Source organism: Myiozetetes cayanensis, unplaced genomic scaffold, assembly GCF_022539395.1.
Source record: "Myiozetetes cayanensis isolate MyiCay16 unplaced genomic scaffold, myiCay2020 scf66, whole genome shotgun sequence".
Classification (NCBI taxonomy): Eukaryota; Metazoa; Chordata; class Aves; order Passeriformes; family Tyrannidae; genus Myiozetetes; species Myiozetetes cayanensis.
The window spans coordinates 154,607-165,986 of record NW_026087920.1 but is presented as its reverse complement, the minus strand read 5'-3'; the positions used below and the strand labels follow the sequence as shown (position 1 = coordinate 165,986).

Below are 11,380 nucleotides of genomic sequence, written 5' to 3'. Positions count from 1 at the left end.
GGATAAGCTGCTCGGGGTCCAAGGACTCACCCCAAGCCCACCCTCCTCTCCCCACGGGACCATCTGCATGGCCAGACAGCCCCAGGCCCCTTTTGCCACCAGCTCCGAGCCCCTGAGTGCCACCAACACCAGGGCAGCCCCACCCAGAGCGGCTCTGAACCAGCAGCCCCCCGGCCCTGCCACGTCCCCCACCCCACGGGTAATCCCGGTCTCCTGTTTGGGAAAGTCAAAGTGGCTCAGAGCAGGGCCAGCTGATCCCCCGGCTTAGGGATTTGCCGGTGCCACCACAGCCAGCTCGGCACCTTGGGCGCGGGGGCAGCGTGTCAGTGTGTCAGTGAGTCAGCACCTCACGCACACGCGCGTGGACACCCCCCCTGCCCGGGAACACACCCACTGCCACGGGGAAAACACAGGAAAACACGTCTGCGGTGTCTGGGTGGGATGCTCCCCACGCGGGAATGCTGATCCGGGGAGGGAGCAGGGACACTGCAGACACCTCGCACATCCCTGGGGATCCATCTCCCGGCATGTGTGCAGCCACACGTGCTCCGGGGGCAGGGGGAGCGCCCGGGAGGCCGAGGCGCCCTGCAGGTGCCGTTGGCTTTGCCCCACGGCGGGATATTTTGGGAGCGGTGCCCCGGGGGGATGCCCCCTGCACCTGCCGGCTGATGAAAGCCGCCCTTTGGCCGCTGGCAGGGCCGAGCTGGGAACGCGAGGGGGGTTTGTCCCCAGATAAAACAGCCCCACACTGAGCTTTGAGCGGGCGCTTGCGCAACGGGGCCCCGGGCCAGCGTGGGGCATCTCAGCGGGGTGAGCGTGGCCTCCCACCCCAGGAGCATCCCACCCGGGATTCCAAAACTCCCCATCACCCACCAGACCTCCTGGCTGGGATGGGGCTGAGACTGGGGTCACTGGGGGGTGTTCAGGGGAGCACACGAGGGGCACTGGGGAGGTGAGACATGGTCAGGGCATTTGCAGTAGGGGTGGATTTGGGCGTGGGCTGTGGCTCAGCATTTGGGGTCACCTCCCTGGAGCCAAGAGTCTCCAGAGCTCTGTTTGGGATTGCTCCAGGTGGAGAACAGCATCTCCCAGAACCTGCCCTGCTGGGACACAGCTTGGATGCTCCCATTACAGGCCAGCCCTCTCCAGCCCCAGCGAGGTGATACCTGGTTCCCAGCCCCTGCCTGATCCCTGGGACCCCCATCCACAGGGAAGATCCCAACCCTAACCCTGTACAGCCCTTGTGAGCACCCAAGGAGGCCCCAGAACCTCACAACTCCCCTCAGCTCCCAGCAGAGCATCACTGTGCTGCAGCTCCTGTGCTGCTCCAGCTCCAGAGCCTGAGGGACCTGGGACCTTCTGGCCAAGCAGGATCCTCTCACCCACCCCATGCTGGTTGTCCCAGGAAAAAAACAGCCAGAGCCTGGATATTGCATTTCCACCCATTTATTCGGGAAACCACAGCAAAATATTATATAATAAATTAAAGCATAGGCCATGTGGGTGAGGGGAAGGTGAGGGCAGAGCAGGAGCTTCAGCAGAGAGGATGGAGCACCAGGAGTCCCAATGGCTGCAGGAACCTCTACTGAAAAAGCCCAAAATAGCTGCAAAACTGGAGGCACAAACCAAATCTGTACCTTTAGTGTGATCTTAAAGGCAGAGTCTGAGCCAGAACTCCCTGTATGGTGGCACCAGGCTGGAGGAGACCAGGCTGGTGGGTGGGAGCAGGGGAGGAAAACATAAATCCAGGGAAAGGGGGAACACACAGGACCTGGGTGCTTGGTCCTCACAGCTCTGTGCACCCCAGGGAGCAGAGGACTGTCCAGTCATTGCTGGTTTGGGGTTCTTGATGAAGTCAGACCATTTACCCTCCTCTCCAGGCCTGTTCCACCTGTCCCCAGAAAAAGGCCTGAATTGGATGCAGGAAGGTTTGTTCCAGTAGGAAAACCAGTGGGGCTGCTGGATCTGTTCCCACATCCCACTCTGCTCCCAAGGAGGCCGAGTTCCAGACCATCCCTGGACACTGAGTGTGAACCAAGCAGGGCCCCCTTACCCCACACCAGAGGGGACCACGACCATCAGGAATGTGAGATCGCCTTGGGACCAACTCGGGGGATGCCCAGAGCCATCAACACCCACAGTCCAGGCTCGGGCAGTCTGATATGGCCTTGACTCCATCCCACGTGTCCCCAAAGCCCCCCACCCCAGGCACTCTCTGGAGGCAACCCCTGCTCCCTCTCATGAGACCCTCTCCCTCCCTCCCAAGCTTTCCAAAGGGGTCCACTGCACCAGGGGCTGATTCCAGCTCATGGGAGCTCCCCAGCTCCCTCCCCCTCCACCAGAGAGTGTCCTGGAGAAGGGGGGGTCCAGCACGGCTCCCCCGGCCCTAACTACAGCCACAGGCATCAACAATCATGTCGGGAATGTCAGTCTTGACTATGTTGCTGTTGCGATCGAAGTAGAGGATGGAGAGCGGCCGGCGCCGCGTGGGGACGCAGCAGGAATGCCCCGAAGCCTGGACGTTGTTGGCTTTGACGAGGTTGAAGACGGCCGTGTGGAAGGAAGAGGCCATCCCGGGGCTGCCTGCCATGTGCAGGGGGCACTGGCCCACGCAGTAGTTTATCTGGTAGCCCTCGGGCTTGATGATCCAGTCGTTCCAGCCGATGTCGCGGAAGTCCACGTAATAGTCCTTGCGGCAGCACAGGCTGGAGCTGGGGCTGCAGCGCAGGCTGCGCTTGGCCACGCGGTGCTCGGGCTCCCGCGCCTTCGCCTTGGCCACCAGGAAGGGCTGGTGGGACCGGCTGGCGTTGAGCAGTGCCAGGACATCCCCCCGGTCCCCGCGGCTCTCCAGCTGCAGCCGCAGCGTCCGGCTCTCCCCGCCCAAGAAGCCCTGCAGGGCTGGCGGGAGGGGGAAGGAGCGCCAGCCGCTCCCCACCGCGCTCAGCCGCCTCTCCCCCAGCAGCGTGCGATTGTTCCCTGCTGCTCTCCCGGCCAGGAAGATGCTCAGGGTGAGCCCGGGCCGGGGCACTCGCAGGTAGAGCCACAGCTGAGCCTGCAGGATGCGAATGTCCTGGTCCTGCGCCTGGCTGAACTGGAACTGCAGCCCCAAACCGGAGGGAGATGTGAGATCTGAGGGGAGAAAGGGATGAGGAGGTGAGAGCTGAGGGATGCTGCCCCACCACCCCGCAAGTCGAGGCCAACATCCTTCAGCTTCTCAGGAGACACCTACAAACTTCCCTCCCTCCCTGTGCCACTCCCTTCCCTGGGAATGCCACCCCTGGAGTGGGGGGACTGTCCCACCCTGCCTGGTAGAAGGGGTGCAGGAGAGAACCGGCGTGCCTGCTCTCACCTGGCCCTTCTGCACAGGGTGATGGAGTGTTTCCAGCCCTCCTGGGCTAATCCTGCACCTCCCGACTCCCACCACCCGGAGTCCCGGGCACCCTGGGATGCCCCATCCTCCAGGGCACCCTGTGGAGCCCCATTGTTGGAGAGAGGAGAGGTATTGCAGCCCTTCGGGTCCCAACAGACAGGAGCAGGAAAGGGGCCGCCTCGCCCGTCCCAGGCTGAGCCCTCCCGCAGCAGCGGGATGTCAGCGGTGCTGCAGGTGAGTCACCTCCCGAGCCACCAGCAGCCCGCGTGGCTCCCGGTCCCCTCGGGGCTGCACGTCCCCGCGGGTCCGCAGGGCGCAGGACAGGGACCCAGCGCCCCGCCGGGGACCGCGTGGGCTCCCACGGGGGCCGCGCAAACCCACCTGTCTCCGCGAAGCTGATGATCTCGTAGCCCTGCTCCTCCTCCTCCTCCTCCTCGCCGGCGGGGCCCCGGCGGGCGCCTCCCGCCTGCAGCCGCCGCAGGGCGCGGGCCACGGCGGCGCGGGGCACGGCGTGGGCGAGCCGCGGGCGATCGCGGAGCCGCAGCTTCTCCAGCAGCTGCTTCTTGGCCACCTCCTCCAGCAGCCGCCGCTCCGCGCCCGCCGGGCACGACGGGCAGCGCGGCTCGGCCGCCGCGCACAGCACCGCGGCCAGCAGCAGCCACGGGCCCGCGCCCCGCGCAGCCATCCGCGCCCACCGCACGGCACGGGAGCGGCTCTGGCACCGGCACCGGCACCGGCACCGAGGGAGCGGCACCGACCGCACGGGAGCGGCACCGGCACCGAGGGAGCGGCACCCACCGGACAGGAGCGGGAGCTGCGGGACGAGGCGGCACCGAAGGGACGGGAGCGGCGTCCACGGGACGGGAACGGCACCGGCACCGGGAGCGGTGCGGCGCGGCCCGCTTTGGGCACCTGCGGCCGGGGGCGGTCCCGCCGCTCCCCCCGCGCCCCCGCCATTGGCCGCCGCACCTGCCCGTCCCGTCCCGTCCCGTCCCGTCGGGGATTACCGGGATTAGCACCCCAACCCCGCCTCCCCGCGCCCGCCCCACTGTGCCCGCGAAGGGGCTCGGTGGGCACCCCCCCATCCTTCCCCGCTCCCCACGAACCGTCGGGAGCTCGGGGGAGGAGCAAACAGCAGGGGAGTGCAGAGGTGTGTGGGCAAGGGGCTCACATACCCGTGGGCTTTGCCTGTGGCTCACCCTGGCATCTACTCTGGCCAGCCCCCAGCTCGGGCAGCCGGATGCTGAGCTCCAAAACCTGCAGGAAGAGAGGGCTGGGGTAAATCCTGGCTGGTGGAGAAGCCACTGGAGGGATCCCTGCTCTCCTGCCTGCCCATGGATCCTACAGACCTGCCCCCCAGCCTGGACACTGCCCCCCGGGCATCCCTGAGCCATCACAGCAGGGCCAGTCCTGCTGGGTGCTGCCAGCAGGGATCGGGGGCTCCTGGGATGGACACTCTGCTCCTCACACAGTAAAAAGGGGATTTGTACGTCCTGGGGGCTCAGGAGGGGGCAGCCAGTGCCACATCAGCACGGAGATGTTCCTCGGGCTCTTTGGAGCGGGATGTGCAGCCCGAGGCAGGGCAGGGGTTGGCAGAACCCTCCCGAAAGCGCTGCAGGGTGCCACGTTGGCCGGGGGATGGGCAGAGCCCAGCTGGAGCCCAGAGAGCACGGTGGGAACTTGAAGCCCCGCCAGCGCTCAGCATGTCCTGTGCCCACCCTGCCACGACTCCAAGGTCTTGACCACACGGAGCCCCTGGCCCTGGCCAAGCCAGAGGTGCCATGTAAACACAGTGGGCTGTCTGGGAAAAAGCACCCACCGGAGATGATGCAACCACCGAGCAAGGGGCAAAGGGCTCAGCTGGCTGGGCCCGCTGGCAGCTCCCAGAATAGCCCAGGAATGTCAACAGAGAGGAAAGAGTGGGCACAGGCTGGCGTGGGAGCACAGATCCCAGAGGGCCTGGGAGCCCTGGCTGCTGGCAGGATGGAGCGGGTGGCACTTGCAGCCTGGCACAGGTGCCCGGAGCACGCATGCTCATGGGCATGGATGGTCCCACAGCACTTCTTACATGGGCCTGGAGGGACAGGACAAGGGGGAATGGCTTCCCACTGCCAGAGGGCATGGTTAGATGGGATGTGGGGAAGGAATTCCTCTCCGTGAGGGTGGGGAGGTCCTGACACAGGTTGCCCAGAGAAGATGTGGCTACCCCGTCCCTGGGAGTGTTCAAGGCCAGGTTGGACAGGACTTGGAGCAACCTGGGCTAGTGGAAGGTGTTCCTGCCCATGACAGGGGGTGGAACTGGATGAGCTTTAAGGTCCCTTCCAACCCCAAACCATTCCATGATTCTCTGATGCTCATCTGCACACTCCCTTGCAAGCACATGTCCAGGTCCCCTCCCAAATATCTGGGTGCTGGCTCTGTTTTGGACCCGCTTCACGTCCACCCCAAGCCCGTTCCACCACCGTGCCGAATTTCTCCATCCCTGCCAGATCCCAGAACCAGGTCCATGCCTGTGGCATGGCGGGAAACAGGAGACAAAGCGCAGCAAACACCTGAGGGACTCTCTGAGCCGTGGAAGTGGTGGTGGGGGTGTCCCCGAAGGGATTAACCCTGTTGAATCCTGCCAGGGTCCCTCTGCATGGTGCAGAATCCCCATTCCACCTGCTCAGCAGCAGCATCCCCCACACAGCCCCTGGTGCCCGTGCCCCCCAGCACGCCCCAGCCCCCCGAAGTAGGGCAGGGGTGAGCGCGGAGCCGCTCTTGCACCCATTGCATAAGTGTGTTGTTGATTAAGCGGTTCCCAGAAGGCAAAGCCCAGGGCCTGACCTGACCAAAATACCCCCCTGGGTCCCCCCCACCCCCAGCCCAGCACCTGTTGCACAGATGGCTCTGGGGCCTCCGACCCCGCGGCCGGTGGGACGAGCGTGGCACCCGCTGACCTGACCTGGAGGTGACAACAGCACGGACCCCCTGAGAGCTCCTGCACCAGCACCTGAGCATGGCTCATGGAATCATGGAATCATGGAATCATGGAATCATTAAGGCTGGAAAAGCCCCTGAGACCATCGAGTCCGACCCAGGCCACTGCTAAACCATGTCCCGAAATGCCACATCCACACACTTCTGAACACTCCCAGGGATGGTGACCCCACCACTGCCCTGGGCAGCCCATTCCAGGGCTTGGCCACCCTTCCCATGAAGGAATTTTCCCTGATATTCAATCTAAACCCTACCCTGGCACAACCAACTTGAGGCCATTTCCCCTTGTCCCGTTGCTTCTTCCTTGGGAGAAGAGCAATGGTCACCACTCTGGTACTGCTGGCTGGGAACGGGCCCTGAGACTGGGAATTAAACATTAACTCCTCTCAAGGCAAGGGAAGGGGCTGTCAGAAATTCCCACCCCTCCCGGGAGCTGGCCCTGCCTGGGGGCACTTGGCACAGGGTGCTCAGACCTTTGCTTCAGGGGCTGTTGATCCTGGCAAGGGGTCCCTCCAGGAGGCACCAGAACATCTGTCCTCTCCTGCAACAGAGACCGAGGGGACATCACCTCTGTCCCCCTCCGTGTCACATCTGGCACAGCCCAAGTGCTGGGCTGATGCCATGGGTGCCATGTCCCCGTGGCATTGCCACGGTGGGAGGGCTGGGGTGGACTCCCCACCAGCATTACTGGGCCCAGCAGGGTGGTCTCCTGGCACTGGGCCCGAGCCAACCCCCCCAGAGTCGCCCAGGAGATGAGGGGACCCCAGCAGAGCTCAGTGTCACAGCAGGGAAGGAGGGAGGGTTCCTGGCTCCAGGGAATCACTTGTCCCTCCCTGACTGCAGCTTCCTCACCCTGCATGTTCCCCGGGTGGGGAAGTGCTACCTTGGGATTCCTGAGCCTTGGGCACCCCGTGCTGCATCCTGGCTGCACCCAGGTGCCTGTTTCCTGTGGGAGTGGGCCAAGCCTCAGCTCAGGGCTTTGGGGTTGTGCAGCCTGAGCTGAGGGGTCTGTAGTGTCACAGGAGCAGCTCTCCTGCCCCTTCCCTCAGCCCCCGTGAGCCCATGGCTGCTGCATCCCAGCGGGCTCGGCCCTGGCTCCAGGGCAGGTGTTTGTTCAATAAATATAGACCGTGAAACGAGGCGTTGGAAGAAGAGGGGAAAAAACAAACACCAAACCCTCTGTGGGTTTGCGCAAGCGGCCTTGGGCCCCAGACAGGATCGATCCCCGAGCCTCCCTCCCTGCCCCTGCAGCGGGAACGCTGCGGGTCCGAGTCCTGGGGGCACCTGGACACCTGGATCTGGGGCCGTGGTGGTCCCTGCTCCCTCAGGGCTCGGTGTGAGGGTGTGTGCAATGTGGGCAAACACTGTCACCTCTTAGAGGTTGTTCCGTCCCTGCTCCAAGGTGTCCCAGGTGCTCCAGGGCATCCTGCCCCTGCTCCAGCCAGAGCAGCTCGTGCCTCATCATCCTGGAGTGGAAAGAGGATGCAGAGCCAGGTGGGGAGGGGCTCCGGCACCACCTCCTCCCTCTGCTCACCTGGACCAGCCCCATCCCAGCCTCACTGGTGGGACCATCAGTGCCTGCAGGAGCGAGCCCCAGCACTGAGGTCGCCCCTGGAGCTCCCCTCCCGAGTGTCCCAGCCCAGCCCCCTGTTCCCCAGCCCTCACACCCCGGGGGACACGTGGGGAGCGCCGGAGGAGCCCGAACGCGCCAGTTACGCAATGAAGTGTCGGAGCCGCCCTTTGTCCCCCGCTCTCACGGCCCTGACATGGCCCACTTTGCTGTCACCGGGCTGGGGAGGGGCAGGAGGGGGGGCAGCAGCTCTGGCCGTGGGCTGGGGGGAGCTGTAGGCGAGGGGGGGTCCCAGGGGCCATAGCTCTCACCTGGCAGTGTCCACCCACTTTGGAAGGGAGAACGGAGTTTCTTTGTTTGGGACAAGAATGGCCAAATCCCGGTGGTTCTGGTGGGATGGGTCATTTGGCCCAAGCAAGGAATAGTGCCTTTCCTGTGGCAATCACAGGCCCCCTTGTGTTCAGAGGGGTCCCATGCTGTGCCCTGACTCTGGTTGGGGTGAATCAGGGCCCCTGCATCCCTCTGGGAAAGGCAGCTGAGGGGCAGAGAGCGCGGGAGGTCTTTGGGAACAGTGCAGAGATGCCCAGTCCTGCTTCCTGGGCTGTCTGGGCCGCCTGTGGCAGGAGCACTGGAAGATGTGCTGGCTGATGACAGGGCACACACGTGTAATACACACACACACACACACACGTGCACACACACCACGGCTGGGAGTCTTTATTGAACCCCAGGGATGCTTGGAGAGGGAGACGCATTCCTCCCACTGGGAGCGATTTCCCCTTCCTCGTCCCCCTCAGCCTCACATCCCGCTGAGTGAGGCCACAGGGACAACCATCTGGCAGCCAGGAGCCAGGAGGAGGGAGCCATGCCCCAGGAGCTGGGAGGAGGGAGCCGTGCCCACCGTGTCCTGTCCCGGTGTCCTGCCCCGGCGCTCGCTCAGGTGCAGCCGCAGGAGTCCACGATCATGTCGGGGATGTCGGTCTTGACGATGTTGCTGTCGCGGTCGTAGTAGAGCAGGGAGAGGGGCCGGCGCTGGGTGGGCACGCAGCAGGAGTCCACGGCGGCCGCCGCGCTCGCGGCCTTGATGCGGTTGAGGACGGCGGTGTGGAAGGAGGCGGCCAGGCCGGGGATCCCGGCCATGTGCAGCGGGCACAGCCCCGCGCAGTAGTTCATGTGGTACCCCTCGGGCTGGATGATCCAGTCCTCCCAGCCGATCTCCTTGAAGTCCACGAAGAATTCCTGGCGGCAGCACATCCGCGAGTCCGCGCCGCAGTCGACGCCGCGGCGGTGCACGCGGTGGGGCGTCCTGGCCCGGGCTTGGGCCACCACAAACGGCCGGTGGAGATCGCTGTGCTCAGCCAGGAGGGGTGACCCCCCATCCCCCAGCACCTCCAGCTCCACCGTGAGCCACGGGCTCTCCTGCCCGGAGAGGCTGCGCACGGCGGGTCCCACGTCCAGCGTGGCCCAGCCGGGTCTCTGCACCTCCAGCCGTGTCTCCATGGCCACCACCGTCGTGTTTGTCCCCACCAGGGTCCGGCCGCAGCAGCCTGACGGTGACGGGCTGTGCCCTGGGGCTGGGGGCTGCCCAGAACAGGTAGAGGGTGGCCTGCAGGATCTCCGTGCTCCTGGCCAGCTCCCGGGAGAAGCGGAAATGCAGGCGGACGCCGCGGGAGGTGGAGGATCCTGCACACAGAACCGAGAGCAGGGTCAGCAGTGAAGGGCTGGAGGGGACTCCTCCTGCCACGGGCAGGAGCACCTTCCACTACACCAGGTTGATCCAAGCCCCGTCCAACCTGGCCTAAAAAAGTTCCAGGGATGGGACAGTCACAGCTTTTCTGGGAAATCTATTTCGGGGCCTCACCACCCACATGGAGAGGAATTTCTCCCAATATCCCATTTAACCCCGTGCTCTGGCAGTGGGAAGGATTCTCCCTTGTCCTGGCACTCCAGGTCCTTGTCCAAAGTCCCTTTCCAGCTCTCCTGGAGCCCCTTTAGGCACTGGAAGGGGCTCTCAGGTCTCCCTGAAGCCTTCACTTCTGCCTTGGCTGCGGAGCTGCTGCTCCTCCTGGCCGGGAAGGGCTGACAGGGCCGTGACAGCACTCGGGGCTCCTGGCACAGCAATGCCCATGAGGACACAACCCCCTCCCCGTGCTCCCAGCCTGGGTTCATCCCCCGGCTCGGTTCCAGCTGACGCTCCACCAGTCCAGGAGACAACCCCGTTGTCCTGGAGTGTGGGAACACAGTGTACCGTGGAGCAGCTTTGTTCCTGCAGGGCTTTGAGGACACGGGGCCAGCAAGGGGAGCAGAGCCCCCCCACCTCAGCACACCCAATTTGGGCTGGGAAAGGGAGGGTTCAGGATGCTCTGCGGGTGGGGTGGTGAGCCTGTCCCTCCAAGGAGAGAAGGGATACAGGACAGGGGAGAAGTGGGATACAGGACCCTGTTTTTCCAGGGATGCTTCTCAGGCCCCCTGAGCGTGTTTTGGGGAGCTCAGTTCAGGAGAAGCGAATTCTGAAGTGAAACTGGGACAGGTCCCTCTGGGTGGGATGCAGAGGCACAGGGGGGTGCAGGGAACGGATGGGCTGTGCAGCCCTGAGTCCACACAGTGTGGGCTGATGGGGAATCGGGGCTTAAAATCCCGTTTTGGAAATCCCGTCCGTCTGACCCTTCCACCCCCAGCACCGGGGGGAAATGGGCAGCAGGTGACACGATACAGCAGCACCTCCGTGCCCCGTGCCACCCTCCTGCCCCAGCACGCCCGGGAGCGGCAGGGCCGGGATCTGCTTGGGATGTGGATGCAAAGTTCGGGATGTGGAGCCTCTCCCTCCTTCCAGCAGCAGCGAGACCACCATCCCGCGTGCACCTCCCGCCTCCCACCGCCTTCCCACGGCGCGACCCCCCCTTCCCTCCGCGCCCCCCGGGCCGCGGGTCCGCACACACCTGAGTCGGCAAAGCTCAGGATCTCGTACTCCTGCAGCCCCGTCCCAGGACGCAGGTGCGGGACGGGGCCGTCCCGGAGCATCCCGGGGAGCGCGGCCGCGTCCGAGCGCTGCTCCCGCAGCCTGCGCAGCGCGGCCAGCAGGGCCCCCCGGGCCGGGGGCTGGGGGGCACCGGGCCGGGCCGGCAAGCGCAGCTTGGCCAGGATGCTCTGCTTGGCCAGCGCCAGGAGCACATCCCGCTGCGTGCCGGGGGCCAGCGCGCCCACCCCGCAGGCCGGGCACCGCTCGCCCCTGGCAGCCGCCGTCCGCAGGACGCTCAGGAGCAGCAGAACCACCGGGACCGTCATCTCCGGCGGCGGGGGGCGGCGGCGCGGGGGGGGGTCCCAGCGGTGGCGTTCGGGAACCGGGACGGGACGGCGGCGGGGCCGGAGCGGGGAGCGAGGATGGGCTCGTTCTCCTGACGTGGCCACAAATATTGGCTGATCCCCGGGCGAGATAAACGCCCCTGCGGAGCCGCCCGGGC

At 65.2% G+C, this 11,380-nt stretch overlaps 2 protein-coding genes across 2 annotated transcripts; both read right to left on the bottom strand.

The window, feature by feature from the left end:
* Positions 1-2,237: 2,237 nt before the first annotated feature.
* On the bottom strand, positions 2,238-4,055 carry LOC126651536 (inhibin beta E chain-like). The gene is made up of 2 exons (XM_050337465.1): positions 3,752-4,055; positions 2,238-3,129 (listed from the first exon to the last, which is right to left on the bottom strand). Exons 1-2 carry the CDS (start codon positions 4,053-4,055, stop codon positions 2,387-2,389), a joined length of 1,047 nt encoding a protein of 348 aa, XP_050193422.1. The 3' UTR covers positions 2,238-2,386.
* A 4,566-nt stretch (positions 4,056-8,621) lies between these two features.
* Positions 8,622-11,333, bottom strand: LOC126651538 (inhibin beta C chain-like). The gene is given in 3 exon segments (XM_050337467.1): positions 8,622-9,449; positions 9,451-9,602; positions 10,859-11,333. Coding segments are annotated over 3 exon segments (1,092 nt in total). The 5' UTR covers positions 11,205-11,333; the 3' UTR covers positions 8,622-8,855.
* Positions 11,334-11,380: the final 47 nt, after the last annotated feature.

Excerpts from the sequence above, each read along its gene's own strand:
- LOC126651536 (XM_050337465.1), bottom strand. The coding sequence starts at position 4,055 with ATGGCTGCGCGGGGCGCGGGCCCGTGGCTGCTGCTGGCCGCGGTGCTG. Across the intron at positions 3,130-3,751 it reads CATCAGCTTCGCGGAGACAG|ATCTCACATCTCCCTCCGGT; the intron begins GTGGGTTTGCGC and ends TTCTCCCCTCAG.